General features: G+C 40.9%; 1 protein-coding gene across 6 annotated transcripts in view; it reads right to left on the bottom strand.

Annotated features, from left to right (window-relative positions):
* The window catches only part of inpp4b (inositol polyphosphate-4-phosphatase type II B), a 324,645-nt gene that overhangs the window by 67,262 nt on the left and 238,133 nt on the right, over positions 1–19,250 (bottom strand). For all 6 annotated transcript variants that reach the window (XM_088341789.1, XM_088341788.1, XM_088341790.1 and 3 more), the window contains one exon: positions 9,080–9,210. In XM_088341789.1, coding sequence (XP_088197915.1) covers positions 9,080–9,210 — 131 coding nt within the window. The remainder of the gene's footprint in view (positions 1–9,079; positions 9,211–19,250) is intronic.

Genomic DNA, 19,250 nt, shown 5'->3' with positions numbered 1-19,250 from the left:
AAAAAGAAAAATGGTGGGTTTTACATGGTAAGAAGAACAGAACTTGAATAAACAGAGGTTGGGCCTTGAAAGCACACTTTATATGACTTGGATAAATGAAAAGACTGAATGAGAGGTGTTGGCAGGGACAATCCGTTTCTCGCCGCGTGTTCATATTCCGGGACCAGACCGAGTATTCAGACAAAGAAAATTTAGAGATGAAGGGAAAGCAGTTCAGGTGAGGACATTTATTACAAAGTTTCAAAGTGAAAGTAAAAACAGAAAGCACTCTGGACCAATTGATCAGCGCTCAGGGCAGCGCTCTCCCTCTAAGAGGTCAGGAGTGTGCTCCACCCCAAAAGGTATTGACTAATAGTTGACCACAGTTTTTATAAGAGATGGTTGTGGTTTTGCCAAACTGGAAAATGAAGCGTAGCAGACACTCTGAACTCGCTTTACAAGCCAAAAAGAATACGTCCCTGTACAAAGATTAGAAAGGCACATAGCGGAATCCTCAAGGTGGCCATTTACAACATTGCCCCTCTCTACCTCTCCAACCTCCTTCGCATTGCCACGCCGTCCCAAACCCTGAGATAATCCTCCTCCTTCCATCTCACTATACCCTAACCTGTCTCAGCTCCATGGGTGCAGAGCTTTCAGCCACTCTGCCCCCCAACTCTGGAACTCAATGCCCTCTGACCTCCAGAATTCTGCCACCTTGGACATCGTCAAATCAGGACTCAAAACACACCTCTTCAGATTGACCTTTTCAAGATCATATGCCTCACATACCGCCCCCTTTTAACTCTACTGTGTTTTTATTTGCTATTTATTACTTTCTTGTTTTATACTTGTTTTATGCTTGCTTAATTTTTGTCTGTTACTCTATGGACAGAGACCTTGGATGTCCTGAAAGGCGCTTCGAAGTAGAATGTATTATTACTATTATTACAAGACCATTGCTGGGAAGGTACACAGACATGGAAAAATACATTCAGCAAGTAAATAATTCATTACAATATGTGGATAAATATGATGTGCATTTATAAAAACTAAATGGATAATGTGATTAGCAAAGAAATAATGTTATAATTAAAAGATAAAGCTGGAAAACACATTTTAATAATCTGACCTCTATTGGGCTCTTTAAAGAGCTTGACATTTTGAAATTTAAGATGTTCATGCTCAATATCTTGAAAGGAAAACTTTTAAAATTGTTCAGATGTCAAATGTACACAACATTAAGTGAACACTTCACAAAAATACATGGATTATCATCAGGTGGATGACTTTTAACCATCCATTCATTATTTGCACCGCTTATCCTCAGTAGGGTTGCAAGGGTTGTGGAGTCCATCCCAGCTATCTTTGGGCAGTGGGCAGGGGACACCCTGAACTGGTTGCCGGCCAGGGCACGCAGAGACGGACAACTCACTCGCTCATTCACACATAGGGACAATTTAAACCGGCCAATTAACCTGACATGCATGTTTTTGGGATATGGGAGGAAACTGGAATGCCCAGAGGAAACCCGCGCAAGGACGAGGAGAACATGCAAACCCCGCACAGGAAGGAAGGCTGGTAGCTGGATTTGAACCCTTGACCTCAGAACTGTGCTGCGGACACGCTAACCACTCAGCCGCCCTGCTGCAGATTTATAACAGAATAAATAAAATTAAAATAATTAAAAAGTAGTTATAAAAGTATGACTATATATATATATATATATATATATATATATATATATGCAGTGACCTATGTATCAACACCAATCCCTGGGATCGGTATTTACCCAGCCCCCCATTGAACAAGTCAAGTCATGTTTATTTGCATAGCGTTAATCACAAGGAGTCTCAAAGGACTGCACAGGTCACAAACTACAGACTATTATTACACCATCTGTTTTGTGCGCTTGTTTAGGGTGGTGATGGCCCTGGGGAAGAAACTTGAGAAATGTACCGATTTTTTTCTTTTTAATTAAATGTTTGTACCCAACCAAATTCAAAAGGGATCATCTCAACGACGCATGCCGGTAAAGTAAATTCATGACAAGAGTACAGAACACTCCGATTCCGCTATCGCAGTGAGTAGTTGGTCGTAAACCTAAGACTACTAGATCAAAGATTAACATTAGAGAAAACCGATTATCAGGAAGGCCGATTATTGGCACCGATATTTGAGAATCTGACGGATATCGGTATTTGCTTTCTTGATTAATATTAAGTCACAGGTGCAGCTGCCCGATTTTTTTTTAATCCATTTAAAATATAACACTTAAACTAATTCAAAATTGTCATGAACCGGAACAGGATCAGGACCCAAATGCGTGACGTTTCTCACACAAGCCTTTTATTTTACAGTAAACGGGGAGTCATGCACGTTGGGCAGCACTCTGGCGTAGAATGACAGGAAGCCAGAGGCTGACGAGATCGATACCAATTGCCCGAGCAGATATCGGACAGATGGGGTAGATACCGGACAGGGCGGGACAGACAGGATTGATATCAAAACAGGATGTCGAAATTAAACAGGACAAAGTAGACGGGAACAATACCAGACAGGAAATGCAGGCAGGAAACCGGACAGAGTCAAAACCCACGTCTTGCGGCGCACAGGTTCGTTGACAGACTGACAAAGGGTGAGTGAGAGCACTGAGCTTAAATAGAAGGGAAGCCAATCTCTCAACCAGCCACAGCTGGCGCCACACGGGCGGGGCCAATTGGGCGCCATGGCAACCATGACAAATATAAGTGGTCATATTTCAGCTCACCAATCATCTCATTGCCTCTGCAATGACTTTCCTGTTGACTCCACTCCGCATGTAATCACATTAACTATTGATAATTAATGAGAAGCATCTCATCGAAAAAATTGTTTCACAGTGGGCGGCATCGCCGCCAACCCCGGGTCGCACATCTGACCTCCGTCAAAATTGGAATAAAAATCCACGCCTCGACCGCCGCTTTTGCCTGCGGGTGCCATCGCTGCAGCCTGGGGCACACATTAGCAGTTTTCATTGCTCATCAGCAGAAGGGATGAAAAGAAGGAAAAAGAACTCAAGTGGAGGCTCATATGTCATTAAGGGGAATGAGAGTGGAATCGAAGTAATTGGTATTCATGGCCAAGGGGTTCATTTTTTTTTTAATATTGTTTTTTGCTTTTGGAGGGACGGGGTGGGGGTGGCGTACATGAAACTAAATGTAGCTTTGCTTTTGTGATTTTAAATTCAAAACGAGTGTGGGCTCACAAGACTCTGAGTCTGTCCAATATTGCTTGGTTTGTACATGTTTTTGATGGCCAAACTCAAACACGGTTGGAGGGTCTCCAATACCATTAAAAGAAAATATAATGTATTTTGCAGAGCCACAAATATATCTGTGATTTACATGCAATTATCTCTCTCTCTCTCTCTCCCCCTCTCTCTAATATATATATATATCTTTATATATACACAAACACACACACACGCACGCACGCAAGTGTCTGAAATAAGGTCTGCCCGGACGCCCAGGGCGTGCATCTTTTACGTCGGGCGTACAACTCACAAAACTTATCCGCCCGGGTGGCCGACAACTTTTTCAAGGAAAGAAGAAAAAACTATTTTTTTTCTCAAATCAAACGTTTGCTTTATTCTGATTTTGAAATCTTAGTTCGGTTTGTAAATTTCAGAATTTCGGTTCATTTTGCAATTTGCATACTTGGCAGCCGATCAGAAGACTACATCGAATAACTTCGTACTTCCGGACTTTCCCGAGCATTATGAGGTCATGCATTTACATATCATTTTCCAAAGTAGATGCACAGAGAACACAAGAAAAATGGATAAGTGGTTAGGAATCAAGCCAAAACCTCAGCCCCAGAAGGAAGATTCAAAAGAAGCTACCAAAATTGATGACACTACAAAACGTAAACGTAAATTAAAAGCATCGTGAAAAGAAGAGTTCACGTGGCTTGTAGCAGACGACGCAACGCAAACATTGCACGAATGAAGATGAGTAAATACACAGTACACACTGATGGCAGATAGAAAACAGTGATGTCATATACATGGAATGAATGTTATAAGTAGATTTACAATAAACTTAATTTTAAAGTGTTGTTCTGTTATATATTATGATTATCAATCCTTAATGATTTGTGATTAGTCGTATTGTTGTGTTTCAAGTTGGGAAAAATGGGGCAGGCAACTTTATGGCTGGGCAGGCAACTTTTTCAGAGTTGTCTGCCCTGGTCTCCGCTAAGTTTTTCTCACGAGTTTAAGACACTGCGCGCGAAACTATCAGCATGACGACAGATCACTAAAACCAATGAAATATTCATCCTCTGTGTCACTTTTACCCGTAAACGAATCCTCCAACTCAGAAGGTCAACGATAAGCCTTGTGCTTCAAAATTTGTCCACCCACAGCCAAGGTTGAAATTATAAACACAGGCCTAGAGCGCCGTCCCTTGCTTTAGTGTGAAAATACAATGTGAAATGATATACAGTACTGGTGAAAACAAAAATTTAAATCGACATTTCCAACAAAATGTGACTTGTATGCAACCTCCTGTGACTTCTATGCGTCTTTTGTGTGAACGCAACAAGTGTCCTGCATTTCGCAATGCACACGCAATGCATTGTTAGCAGAAGTAGTCATGGATGCTAACGCCATAGCGCATGTAGTTAGCAATAATCTGATGTCTGTGCAGCCCTTTGAGAAATAAACACGACAACCGTGTGTTAAAAAATTCACATATAAGTCTCACCAGAGTATCAATGGGACCTGTGGCCAAACTATGAAAAAAAAACTGATTTATAATCCAGCAAATATGGTATATGTTTTTTTTGTCTGTATTTGTGTGTGTCTGTCTGTTTGTGTGTCTGTCCATCCAAGAAAAAGGGGAAGGAATTTAGATATGACCACCATCTTTCACAGGCAGTCATGTAGGTAACCCTAGATGAGTAAAATGCATGAAAAAGCTGACTCAGCACTTTTGGTTTTGTTGACTCAACATTTTTTTCAGCAAAAAAGGAGCAAGAGGATGACTGAGCAGATGCTTATCAACTTCCTGTCCCCAGTTTTTTATTTTTGCATCTTGATATGAATCATTTCCAAGCAATTTACTGTACATATATATAGACAATCCCATATATTGGCTGTTTGTACCCGTATTTCAGGATTTTAGTCTCACTCTAGACTCAGTTAAACTCTTAGGGTTTTCTGTTGTCATGTGCCAATAGCCTTGCTAAAAACGGAAATGCCACCTAAAAGTGGTTTCGTGTCTTACGGCGGGTGATGCTCTAATGCAGCACAGCCATTCTAGTTGTATTTATGTCAGTTTGAGTTTGTTCTGCTTGAAAAAGTGGCATCATCGATTCGCTTTAATAAGTGTTTTAAACCTAATTTTATGAAATGATCTATAAATAAACAAATGATTATATATATAAATGTCTGCATGTATGTATTAGAAACATGCATATGACTTTTCCACATGCACTGCCAAGGTATTGGATCGAGACTCAGAAGATGCAAAAAGAAATCCATCAATCATATTTTTCTTCCTGGCCAAGATTCTCTGCCAATTTTTCTAACCTCTGGTTTAGTTTATGGCCTTTTCAAAAACAACTTTCATATTTTGTAGTTGAATCATCAAAGGAATTATTTCCCTATTCAGAAGTCAGAAGCTTTTTTTCTCCTTGTTTATCACAGAGAAAATAAATTACAATCGAAGAATCCTGCTCCTGTTTTACCACATTTCAGCACTCAGGTGAAACCTGTTGCTATGGAAACTGAGTAAGCAGACTAATTAAACACGACCTGTCAGAACATGTCGCCAACAACTATCGTTCACGGGCGACATCATCCATTAGGGTTGGTAATTTATAATGTTTAAGGTTATTATAAGAGTAAACATATTTCAATCAAATGCAAGTGTTACTGTTCTATGAATGTACTCTACCCATCCATCCATCCATCCATTATCTGTGACCGTTTATCCTCAGTAGGGTCGCGGGGGTGCTGGAGCCCATCCCAGCTATCTTCGGGCAGTGGGCAGGGGAAACCCTGAACTGGTTGCCAGCCAGACGCAGGGCACACAGGGACAGACAACACACCTCGGGACAATTTGGACCGTCCAATTAACCTAACATGCATGTTTTTGGAATGTGGGAGGAAACCCGGAGTGCCCGGAGGGAAACCCACGCAAGCACGGGAAGAACATGCAAACTCCACACAGGAGGTTCGGTCTCATGACCTCAGAACTGTGCCGCCGTGCTGCCCTGTACTCTACCCACACTCCCAAAAATAATTGAGAAAAATTAAAATAATCATGCTCATTATGAATATTGTTCCTGTTTTTTTATTTAATAATTGTTTTAAATTAAAAAAAAACAAAACGATTATTTTTCTTATTTTACAATTTATTTTAATAACTCTTTTTTAATAAGAACAATCATTCTTCGAAGGTGCAAAATTATCTGCTGGTAGATTTGGATTTTCTCGTTTATTTTTCCTTTTCAAGCATGTTGCAACAAACATCACCGTACAGAATGAACGGAAAAAAATGAAATGAAAAAGGAATAACAGGTCGAATATTCGGTTAATCATTTAGAGTATATGTCCTCGTTCTATTCCTATAACACCACAGGCACAACTTTATTGTGAAAAGAAAAATATAACTTTTAGCTATTCCATGCAGGTTAATCACATTTTATTATTCACACGCTTGTAAGTTTTGTAGATTGGATGTTTTTCAGTTTTTACACCAGGCTGTACTTGCCCAAGACACACCAAAAGAAATGGTGCCCGTATGACCGTCCTCAAGAGCCGCATGTCCTGCATGTTTTTGGAGTTTCTCTGCTCGATTACAGGTGAGTCCAATCACCTGGGTCATTATCAAGCTCCCATTCAGCTTGCTAACAATCTTTAAATTTGCATCACCTGAGTTGGGCAAGAGAAACCTCCAAAACATGCAGGACACGCGGCACATGAGGACCGGGTTGGCCACCCCTAGGTTAAGGAAACCAACAAACGGACAAACCGAAAAACCAACGGCCCAGCACAAAACAGCTCAAAACACCTCACCCCACTGCAACCCACCCCATGATGTTGTCCTTCTACAGGTAACCACGGAAACCAGTACAGAGACCCCTCGCTACTTCGTCCTTCGGTTATCGCTGGTTCACTTCTTTGTGGATTTTGAATTGAATTGATTTTGCTTTTGTTGTCATTGATATTGGATTGTCCATTGTGTTCTGATAGACACCACACCGCAGGAACAGATTGGGGAGGGCGCTCTGTGTTGGTTGGTTGTGACTGTGTGCCCAACTGTGATAGGCTGGGGTATACTGTCAGTCAAACAGCCGGGGTGGGCATGTGCAGTCAACGTCTCCGACCGCGACTGCTTGCTTTGAGCGGTTCGTTACATTGAAAATAATTTCATCAACTAAATCTGGTTCTAAGGAAGGTCAGAATAGCGTATCGGGTGCTTTGTGGAACATAATTACGTTCCAGAACAACTTTGGCAGCTAATGGAAGAAGGCAAGAGTGGTGCTGCTGGTCCGGCCTACTATTAACAGCTAGGCTATCAACTCTTTGGAGCCACCGCTGCGAACCCTGTATCTTGCTAATGCTAGGTCCATTAGCCATGAAACGGATAACCGGGATCAACAACTCGTGGGAAACTGATACATTCTGTCTCCATTCAAGAACACCTGATGCTTTTCTCTGAATTGCTTTCTTACACTAAAAGTAGCCTTACAAATGAATGGAAATGTTTTGCATTTATACAGCGCTTTTCAAGTCAATAAAGACCTACCGAAGCGCTTCACAATGTGCTTTACACTTTTCCCTTTTACACACTAACTAATCGATAGCAGCGTCAGAAATGCAAGGCTATTGCATGGTTGCAATCGGGGGAATTAGGGATTCAGTGTCTTGCCCAAGGACACTTCGACATATAATACGGAGGAGCTGGGAATCGAACCTGCGACCGTTTGATCCCAAGACGAGTGCTCTCCACTCCTGGGCTAGTACCCTACATTTTGTTTTAGTTTTTGTAAATTGACCACAAAACCATTCGTTCCACTGCAGTTATATGTTATTATCTGTAAATCTATAAACGTTATTTGTTACAGTCGAATAATTTCAGTCAGTAATGACGTAAACGCAAAGTAAGTTTAACCTATTGGGGGCTTTTATGAAGGTGAGACGCTACTTTTCTGATTTTCACTTTTCGCGAGGGGTTCTGGTCCACAATAACCAGGAAAACCAAGTGATCTGTTTCATGTGGGGAAGCAAACTCCAACCCAAAAAACAGCCTGTAGAGGGATGGGCATGCGGGGGTGTACCCAACCAAACCACACCAAAGGAAATCATAAATTGTTTACATCGTTTTCACTATTGGCTGATCACATTGGTTTTCTTTGATTTCTACAATTGTTTGGGCGAATCTGCCTTTGTAACGTGGTGGATTTAATTAAAAGGAAGGGCTTATAAGAGGGACTTTAGAACAGCGAGGAATTTATTATCTGAAGTAGGGTCGTTCCCTGTTCTCTTAACAAAGCTCCTTATTTTGAGCGTCTACTGAACTTTAAACTTACCAATCATGAAACCAGCAAAATTGGCCAATTAGCAACACACACCAGACAGCTTTTAAGGAGACAAACCCTGTAATGACGTGGACAAACGCCACGCTTCCATAGCTTTCATCAAAGCCTTTGCATAGGAAGCGTCACCTTTGCTTCCAAGAGTGATTAGTTCCACAGCCAGCTAGGAAAAATGTCCCCACTAGTTAATTGCTAAGCTCCACAGGGGTCCTTTAGCGAGAGGATCACTCCCGCCCGAAAGCCGCGACGCTGCGCCTGAGGAACGGCGCTGCATTTCAATGCCAGCGCCAAGACTTCCAAGGACGAAAGACGATAAGAGCAGCGAAAGTTAATTTACATGTGCTGCAAGAAAATCTGCTACAAAGGCATCGGAAGAAGCGGACGCTCCGGTGCCAAGGACAGGGCTCGTGATTCGTCTGCCTTTGAAGTGATTTGAGCTACGCGGCCCTCGTGCCCACCAAGTGCCCGTGTTTGACGCAGAGGACAACAACAATGTACAAATTGCTCTTACCGGTAATTTTTTCCATTTCGGCCAGCGTCTCCTGGTAGGAACTGATGATGGCGGAATATCGCGTTATCACCTCTTTGCGTAAGTTGTCCCAGTGCGGGGAAAGTTCCCCCAGCTCTTTCAGGTCCTGCACCCTGCAGATAAACGCACATTTGCAAGGAAGTGCCGTTACTCTCTGTTGGTCCGTGTCTGCATAATCCCCACAAAGAAAATAAAAAATATGGTCTAAAAACGAAGCGAGTGACAGGAACAAAAGAATAGTTCCAGAAAAGTCTTATGGAAAAATGGGTCTGAGGCACATAAGTGAAAATAGTAGGAAGATTTTCCACTACTTTTTTCAGATCCTGTAAATCACAATTTAATTTGAAAAACTTCATAAACTAGATGGTCATTTAGCATATTTCTCTCATTTCTATACTTTAGTTTGTGTTCAAAATAAAGGGTACATGATACAGGCATTGGTCAATGTTATGACAACCGATACAGCACAAAAGTGAAGCAGTAGGGATGCTTTATACTACTTTTTATTCCAGACCTGGAGTGGTTAGTCCAAAAAAAGGAGCTATTTGGAATAAATTCCTGTGTATCACAATTTATTTTGATATAATAGCATAAAAGTGGGGCAGCACAGCGGCGCAGTGGTTAGCGCTTGTGTGGCACAGTTCATGTCATGAGAACCTGTCGTGTGTTCAAATCCAGCTCCAGACTTCCTGTGCGGAGTTTATATGTTCTCCCCGTGCTTGCGTGGGTTTCCTCCGGGCACTCCGGTTTCCTCCGGGCACTCCGGTTTCCTCCCACGTTCCAAAAACATGCATTTCAGGTGAATTGACCGGTCCAAATTGTCCCTAGGTGTGAATGAGCGAATGATTTGTCTGTCCCTGTGTGCCCTGCGATTGGCTGGCAACCATTTCAGGGTGTCCCCTGCCCACTGCCCGGAGATGGCTGGGATGGGCTCCAGGGACCCCCCCCCCCCGCGACCCTAATGAGGATAAGCGGTGTAGCTGATGAGATGAGATGAGCATAAAAGTGATGGTAATTTATCAAGGGTGTAGTTTGGCATGGATGGAGGGGATGTTAGTGGACATAAAAAATGTTTCTGGGTCAGTTTACACTGCTGAGTATAAATAAAATAAAATTAATAAAAGAAGGTTCTTGGAATAGTATTTTGAACCCTAATATTTGTGTCTAGTAACAGTTAAGAATTAATGTTTTGTCACAGAAAAAGAATAGTAAGAAAAGAGACTGTTCATTCATTTATTCATTCATTATCTGCACCGCTTATCCTCAGTAGGGTCGTGGGGGTGCTGGAGCGCATCCCAGCTGTATTCTGGCAGTGGACACCCTGAACTGGTTGACAGCCAGTCGCAGGGCACCCAGACACGGACAACTCACTCACTCATTCACACCAATGGACTGGCCAATAAACCTGATATGCATGTTTTTGGGATGTTTTTGTTATTCATTGCTATTAGGGGTTTTCCAAACAAGCATGACTTGACTTTGTACAAAACGTACTTTGATTTTATTATAGAATATGTGTGTCCTTTAATGTCACCCGTTTATTGGAAATATTGGCTGTTTTCAATTTTGGATCGGTTTGTAGATTAAACACAACCCGTATTTGATTGAAAAAGAACTAGTGTTATTACCACCACACTCCGAAAAGCAACACTATAGAAAACCATAACAGAAAATCCAATTCAGTCACTTCAACAGTAGCTCTTCCCCAAACAAAACTGAAACTAAAACGATCTCGTTTGCCGTGGTCAACGCCACTCTCCCCTCCCCGCATCCACCGACATTTACATGCAAAAAGGAGGAACGAGACGGACACAACCAGAAATTTATTATCTATTCAAATTGCAGCGATATTACTTTCAAAGGGGCCTTGAAAGAGACTCCAAATTAAATCAGCCACAACTACAAGTTGTACCACAGTAATATCCTTTTGGAATAATGGGTGCAATTTTCTGTAATTATCCCTCATAAAGGTTGGATGCTTTGTTCGTGTCTTCAAATGAAAAGCGTGAAGGAAAAAAATAATTCAATAGCCTCGCCCCTTTTATATGAATTCTAATATGCATAATATTGACATCACCTGTTCAAGGTATCGCTTTCCGGGGGAGTAAATGAATCCATTATGTTTCGACGTTGTTTTGCATTCTAAAGGTGTACATTGGAGGTGTGTAGAGGAAATGGGTAAAATTAGAGAGGGACATCTGCTGGGGGTGACGCAGAGCAAGGCGGGTTATCTGTCGCTTTAATCAGAGTGCTATTGTCTGCGCAAGGTCAAGGTGCATGCCGATGAATAATACGTGCGTTAGAAGGCTGATATTATCCCTCCAATACGCCGCAGGATTATTTTTATTGAGTCGAAAATCCGCCCCTGAATGCAGGAGGATAAAAAACAACGTGGAGATATCTGACCGTGTGCTGGAAGCTGTAGTCGATCTCAATGATTTACAGAGAACCTCGCTACTTCGCACTTTGTTATTGCTGGATCATAATTTTTTTATTGTCATTGATATCAACATGTCGTACATTGTGGTTTTGATAGACAGCAAAAAGCGAGGGTGTCACGAACCAGGAACGGAGACGGGACCCAATTGCATTCGTTTTACTCGGTCTTATTTAGAAGGTGGAAAGGACTTGCACCCACGATCCGGGGATTGTCGGTCACGGGTAGCAAATCGCTGGGAACGCGGAAGTAGCACTTCCGTGTCGAGCGAAGGCAAAGTCGAGAGCGAGGAAAAGACAAGTAGCTGTCCGGGGCGGAGGAGCAAAAACGTAAACGGGTTCAGAAAAAGGTCGGCAACGGGAATCAGACGGAGAACAGGGCAGGATAGGGTCAGGATTCACAAAGGTTTGCCTAGCGTGTAGCGTAGGTTCACAAACGATCCGACAAGTGTTTTCAGGAAAGCGGGGAAGCAGCCAATCAGCGTCCGCGGCCAGTGGCGCCAACGGAACAGTAATCATGACAGAGGGAGACATTAGGGAGGGCGCTCTGTGTGGGGTGGGGGTCCCTGTCTGTCTGCATGACTGTGATAGGCTGCTGAATGCTGTCAGTCAATCTACAACTCCGAATTGAAAAATAAACTGGGAAGCGACCACTAGCTTTTAGCTCATTACATTGAAAATAAATTCATCAATTAAATCAGACTCTTAGGAGAGTCAGAAGAGCGCACCTAAATTGTGTTCACCAGTGGTTGCTTCGTGGTATTATTATCGGGTTCCAGAAGCTACTCAGGCAGCGATTAGGAGAGGGCAACAGTTGTGCTGCTGTTCCAGCCTGCTGCTAACAGCTAGGCTAATGACTTTACTATGTCACCGCTGCCAAACCTGTATTTTGCCAACGCCAGGTTATTTCAATCATCGTGGGGATCTGTCTCCATCCGAGGACCCTCGATGCTAGCACGCAGCTAGCCGTCTGCTCTCTAAATTGCTTTTTACACTGAAAGAAGCCCTCCAATTTTGTTTTACATTTGTATAAAGATAATAAAACCATTCATTTAACTGCAAATATGTGCTGTGCGTTATTTGTAGATCTATAATTGTATTTTGTTACAGTCGTATACTTTCTGTCGGTAATGACGAAATGTCGAGGTAAGTTTAACCCTTTTGGGGATTTTATGAAGGCGCGACACTACTTGTTTGCGTGCAATCCAATCAAAAAGGTAAGCATGAACGCCGTCCGTAATTAGACGTTTTCTGTTTTAATTTTTGACATTAATCAAAGGATCATTTTAATCATGTCACTCACCAAAAACAGGGTCAGGGTTGAACGTGCCATGCTTGTTTGTTCTCGCTTCAAAAGGGCCCTCAATTGCTGTGTATACCCTGTCTATTTACAAAGTGTGCTGTACATGGCTTTTCAGAAGCATTGCACTTACACTACGTATGGATGGATGGATACAACTGTGGCATCCACTATATATGTACTGTAGCATTTTTGGGGCAAGAAATGAAATGTAAATGTCTTGGAGAAATAAACCCATACACAAGAGGCTTTTAAATTTATGTGCATTATATGTCTCTGTCCATCAAGTCCCACAGTGCTTTGTGGTATAAGAATATCTCAGATGAGGGGAAACTGCATTTGCACAGTAGGTAAAAATATTGTTAGTGTTACGCAATTGTACATATAGCTCCTACTTTATGGAAATGCACTTAATACGGGTGGTTACAAAATAAATTAACTGTGAAAATAGGTAATACTGTATTTAAAGAGACACTGGGATATTCGAACACTAGATAGCAATGTATTGTGTAGTGCAGAGGTCTCCAACGTGGTGCCCTCGGGCACCAGGGTGCTCCGTGACAGTTGAGGTGCCGCGGACCTGTTCTGAAAATAGCTCACCAGTTCTAGGTCCTTGTCAATTTCTAATAAAAGTATACTTCTATTAGTTGACTAATTCTATTTATCCCTATTTTAAAAAATGAACTCCATCATACCATAGTAAGAACACATTATATATATATATATATATATTAAAAAAATGTGATTTATAAAATTTAAATAAATACATCCCAGTTCATGAGCTTAATGGACAAAAAAATCCTTTAAGTATTGATAATTATTTTTAAGCAATTAATGAAGAGAGAAAAATGAGAATGTATTTGTGTATTAAACACATTTATTTATACAGTTGTATTGATTTTTTTTTACAGGAAACAGAACAAACTAAATTCCATATTATGGGTTTTATAAAGCGAATGAGCAAAAATTGTTCATTTGATGATGATCTGATGATCTTCTTAGCTATTTAGTAAGCAATTTAGCCAGCTTTTAACATGTTTTGCATGCTACATAGCCAACATTTTCCATTTTTTTGCTAGTTGTCAAGCTAAATTCTGTCCTTCTTTGTAGCTTTATAGCTGTGTTTTTAGCTTTCTACTCATTGATTTAGATGGCTGTTTACTGTTTTAGCTAGCTCCCTTTTAGTTTTTTACCTGGCTACCATTCAATTTACAATTTTAGCTATTTAACAAGCCATCTGGAAATGTATATCAAACTGGGTGCCTTTGCGCTAATTAGCAAACAAAAAAGTAGCTATCAGCTTGCAAAAGTTTAAAGACAACTGGTGTAGTACAACTAAAAACAAATGCTACACAGAACAAGAAAGAATACAAAATATGGAGACTAGTAGTGGCTGAATCGCACCGTTTTCTTCCTATTTGTTTATCTGTTATCAGTGTCTGAAACTCATGACAAATAGTTACCGGACACCAGGGCAGACAACTCTGAAAAGTGGCCTGCTCCATTTTTCACAACTTGAAACACAATAAGACGACTAATCGCAAAAAAACAAAACATTGTTGCAAAGTATTAAGGATTGATATTTAGAATATATAAAAGAACACTTTAAAATTAAGTTTATTATAAATCTATAACAATGATTGCATCTTCCTGGCTCATACCTCACTGTGAATGTGTAAAACTGGAGTGTCATGCCCAATTTCGTTGTCACAATATGTTAACCCATTTTGTAACAATGACAATAAAGGTATATTCTATTCTATTCTATTCTATGCTAGATGACATCGTTGTTTTCCATCTGCCATCAGTATGTAACTGCATTTACCCATCTTCATTCATGCAATGTTTGCGTTGCGTCGTCTGCTACAAGCCACACGAACTCCTCTCTCCACGATGCTTTTAATGTATGTTTAAGTTTTGTAGCGTCATCAATTTTGTTAGCTTCTTTTGAATATTTCTTCTGGGGCTGAGGTTTTGCCCTGATTCCTAACCACTTCTCCGTTTTCCTGTGTTCTTTGTGCGTGTACTTTGGAAAACGATATGCAAATGCACGACTTTATAACGCTCGGGAAAGTCCGAATGCACAAAATTTTTTGATGCAGGCTTCTGATCGGCTGCCGACTCTGCAAATTGCCAAACGAACCGAAATTCCGAAATTTCCAAACCGAATGAAGATTTTGAAATCGGAATAAAGCAAACGTTTGATATGAAAAAAATCTTCCGGTTTGATTTATTTATTTTATTTTTTCATGAAATAGTTGTCGGCCACCCGGGCAGAGACGTTTTGTAAGTAATATGCCCGGCGTAAAAGATGCAGGCCCCGGGCGTCTGGGGAGACATTATTTCAGACACTGCTGTTATACACATTGCCCCTTTAACAATAAAAGTAACACTCGCCATTCCATGTCGCAAAAGGCTGAGAGGGTAAATAAAAATGTGCAAATGATCTGCCATCCGTCATATCAAGAGAATTTTGTATTACTCATTTTTTTTAAGAAAAAAAAGTAAAAATAATAATATTTTTTACTTTTCTTTTTATTTATTTGTTTATTTTTTTAAAACCACAAATACTCAATTAAAAAGTCAATAAAATAAGATAAAAATAGTTCCTAAAAAATTAGCTAAATCATATATTTAGGCGGTAGTCCATGTAACTTGACGCTTATATCTGTTCGGCTCATATTTTTCTGATAATATTAGTTACAAAAAAAAAAAAAACTTTAAAAATATAACATTGAGCCATTTACAGATTTAGATTTTTTGTATTTTACCCAAAAAGCTCAAATATAATAAAACTAGGTTAACACATTTTTTCAATGGATTGAGAAAGAACATAATTTTTCTACCCTAATAAACTCAAGTGCAGGATTTCTTTGTTAATCACCAAATGGGCTTTCGCCGCTCCTTCTTTCATCCTTCTTAAAATCGGCAGTGATAATCTACTTGAGGAGTGGCCCTAAACAGCCTCCTCCACTTCTTATTTATGAAATGAAACGTCTGATGAAGGTCACTCGGCCGTAATGGCGTCATAAATTCAATGTACGGCGTCCCGAGAGCCGTGAGCTGCTGCGCGGCCGCCTTTATTTCACGCCGTGTTATTGTGCTGCTTCCGTTTTAATCACATTGGGGCTCGGTGCGCTGCTCAATAAATCCTGCACAAAATGAAACGTGAAAGACGTTCCCAAAAAAGCCCGGCAAAAACAAAATAAAAATAATACAAAACTAAAGGAACGGCACAAGCTGAAAAAGTGCATCAACTAAGGTTGTCAAACTGATAGCTGCACAAAGAAAAAAGGCTACAGTGTCATGAACCAGAACTGGATCAGGACCCAAACGCGTGACGTTACTCACATAAGCCTTTTATTTTACGGAAAACAGGGAGTCACGTTAGGCAGCGGTCTGGTGTGGAAAGACAGGAAGCCAGAGACTGACGAGATCGATACCAAATGCCCGAGCAGATATCGGACAGATGGGGTCGATACCAGACAGGACGGGACAGACAGGATTGATAATGAAACAGAATATCGAAATCAAAAAGGACAAAAATAGACGGGAACGAAACTGGAAACCGATGTTAAACAGGACAAAATAAACGGGAACAATACCATAAAAGAAATACCAACAGGAAAACAGGACCGAGTCAGAACCCATGTCTTGCGGGCAGAGGTTCGTTGACAGACTGACAAAGGAAGAGTGAGAAGGGCTTAAATAGACGAAAAGCCAATCTGCCAATGAGCCGCAGCTGGCGCCACACGGGCGGGGCCAATTGGGCGCCATGTCAACCGTGACATACAGAATAATTGAGTTATACTTTTATTTTTAATTCTCATCTCATCTCATTAGCCGTACCGCTTATCCTTGTTAGGGTCGCGGGGGGGCTGGAGCCCATCCCAGCCATCTCCGGGCAGTGGGCAGGGGACACCCTGAACTGGTTGCCAGCCAATCGCAGGGCACACAGGGACAGACAACTCATTCGCTCATTCACACCTAGGGACAATTTAGACCGGCCAATTCACCTGAAATGCATGTTTTTGGAATGTGGGAGGAAACCGGAGTGCCCGGAGGAAACCCACGCAAGCACGGGGAGAACATACAAACTCCGCACAGGAAGTCTGGAGCTGGATTTGAACCCACGACAGGTTCCCATGACATGAACTGTGCCGCACAAGCGCTAACCACTGCGCCGCCGTGCTGCCCTAATTAATTGATTTTATTTTTTTGTAAGATGAAAATGGTGAATGTAAGAAAACGGCTGTTTCCAGGGCTCCTGCAGCTTAAGGCAAGTTCAACCAAAGACTTAAGACTTTTTAAATGCCCTTTGAAATCAAATTCAAGACTAAGTTGACCAAAAAAAAAAAATTAAACCCATGAAACAAAAAAACTCAAGGATTTCCTGCGTGGAACAGCTTTTAGCCTAGGTGAAAAACATTAGTCGGACTGCCACTTCTCATTAAATGCTCACTTTCCGGGGATGGTCCAAAGTAAACGTCTCTGTCAGAAGTTGCTGTGTATATTGTGAGTAGACCTAAGACATGCGTCTGAAAGGTCCGACTGAAACCACATCACTATTTTGTTTTAATCGTTATTGTGGTCACGCCATGTTGCCACATAAGTAAATGGGTGAATTATAAAAAAAGACATTTGATAAAAGTCTTTTGAGTTCAAACGTGTATTCACATTGAGACTTTTGAAAATTGGATTTGCATTTTAATACCAATTTAGGCCTTATTTCGTCTTTATAATGAAATAAATACTTTTTAAGACTTTTCAAGGATCCGCAGGAACCCTATGTTTCAAAAACAGACGCTGCCCTATTTACGAACGACATAGGTTCCGGGCGATCGTTCGTAAGTTGAATTTGTTCGTACGCCATATTTTGTATGTTTAAGGTTTGTATAAGTATGTTTAAGGCTTTTATAAGTAACCTGTATTGTTTTGTACTAAAAAAAAATGAACATTTCATAAAATAATATGCTCTGTAAAGTTAAATAAATTCAGTTTAACTTACTTTCGGAAGAGGTCCTCCTCCGTAGTAAAAAGTGGCCGAAAAAAAGCGTTCCGACCATTTTCTCAACCACATCATGCTTTCTTATTCCACTAGTTTCTTGCCCCAAAAATGCTACAGTCCACTTATTCCACTAGGCATATTCTATTCTATTCTATTCTATTCTAGTTGTTTCTAAAGAAACGGCTCGCCTATTTAAACTTTACACCAACCATATTGAATGGATGCAGGAGAGATTAAACAATAAAAACATCAAAGTTCTAGCGATACAGTACACGTTGTTATGATTACACATAAACCAGGAAGTAGAAGCCGAATTACAGGGCCACGTGGCAGAAAGAAGCAATACAAAATCTAACTCACATCAATGTCCGGATATTTTCAACATCCCGAAAAAAATGTTCGTATGTACCATAGTTCGTAACTCGAATGTTCGTAAGTAGGGAAGCGTCTGTAAATTCAAATGCCAACCTACACCCCCCAAAAGATGGAAAAAAATAACATTTTTTTTGAGCGCATCTTTGCACACGGCATACAAGCATCTAAACAGAGGCTGCGATGATGATTTCAGCCAGAAGATGGCGTCAGCAAGTAGAACATTTTGAAGTTACGGACACTACCTTTAAGTATGTGTGAACAACACCCAACAGAGTTAATTAAAAAAAAGCCCCTAGCTTTATTTTCAACTGCGCCTATCTGATTTCATCTTACTTTTCGCAAAGCTGTTTTTTGTTTTTGTTATCCTAGCATGTAAATGGTAAAAGTAAGAAGAAGCCTGTTCATAGTACAGTCCACAAACCCCAAGATAAAACTAAAAAAAGGCCCACTATACAATATAATAATAATAAAAATAAAGCGCCATGCTCTTGACCCGCATTACAAGGGCTTGTTTATTAATATGTAGCGAAAGTTTTTTCTTCCCTAAACTACTAATGAGGTAGTTCTTATTGAACGCCACCTAATTGGCACCCCCGCACATTCATTAGCACGGAGGGAGGAGGCGTCTTCTGCCTCCACCTCGCCAAGAACAACCGGCGAGCGCATCAAAGGCGCAAGAAATGGATAAACATTATGGATGCTAGTCCTGCTTTGGGTAAACCCCCGCTGTGCTCGCCCGTGCTGCAGCGCATTGATAAGGAACTATTAAATATTTCATTATCGAGTCTAAATGTAGCATAAATGATCCGCGCAGGGAGGAAAATCGTACTTAATCACTCGCCGTCGCTGACGAAAATAAAACTGGCTCGCATTAGGATTACTAAACATAAATGCTGGTGTAAGACGGCGGGGCAATTAAAGAAACCGATTATAGAAAACACGGCCGACGTTAAATGAGATATCAGAGAACAAAAGATATCACTGTGTGTCACCTGAAACGACAGGTGTCAAACGTGCGGCCCTCAGGGCCGGAT

This window comes from Urocampus carinirostris, chromosome 8, assembly GCF_059441175.1.
Source record: "Urocampus carinirostris isolate Australia breed hairy pipefish chromosome 8, RoL_Ucar_1.0, whole genome shotgun sequence".
Taxonomy (NCBI): Eukaryota; Metazoa; Chordata; class Actinopteri; order Syngnathiformes; family Syngnathidae; genus Urocampus; species Urocampus carinirostris.
Note: the sequence above shows the minus strand (reverse complement) of the source record. Positions and strands in the feature narration are given on the sequence as shown.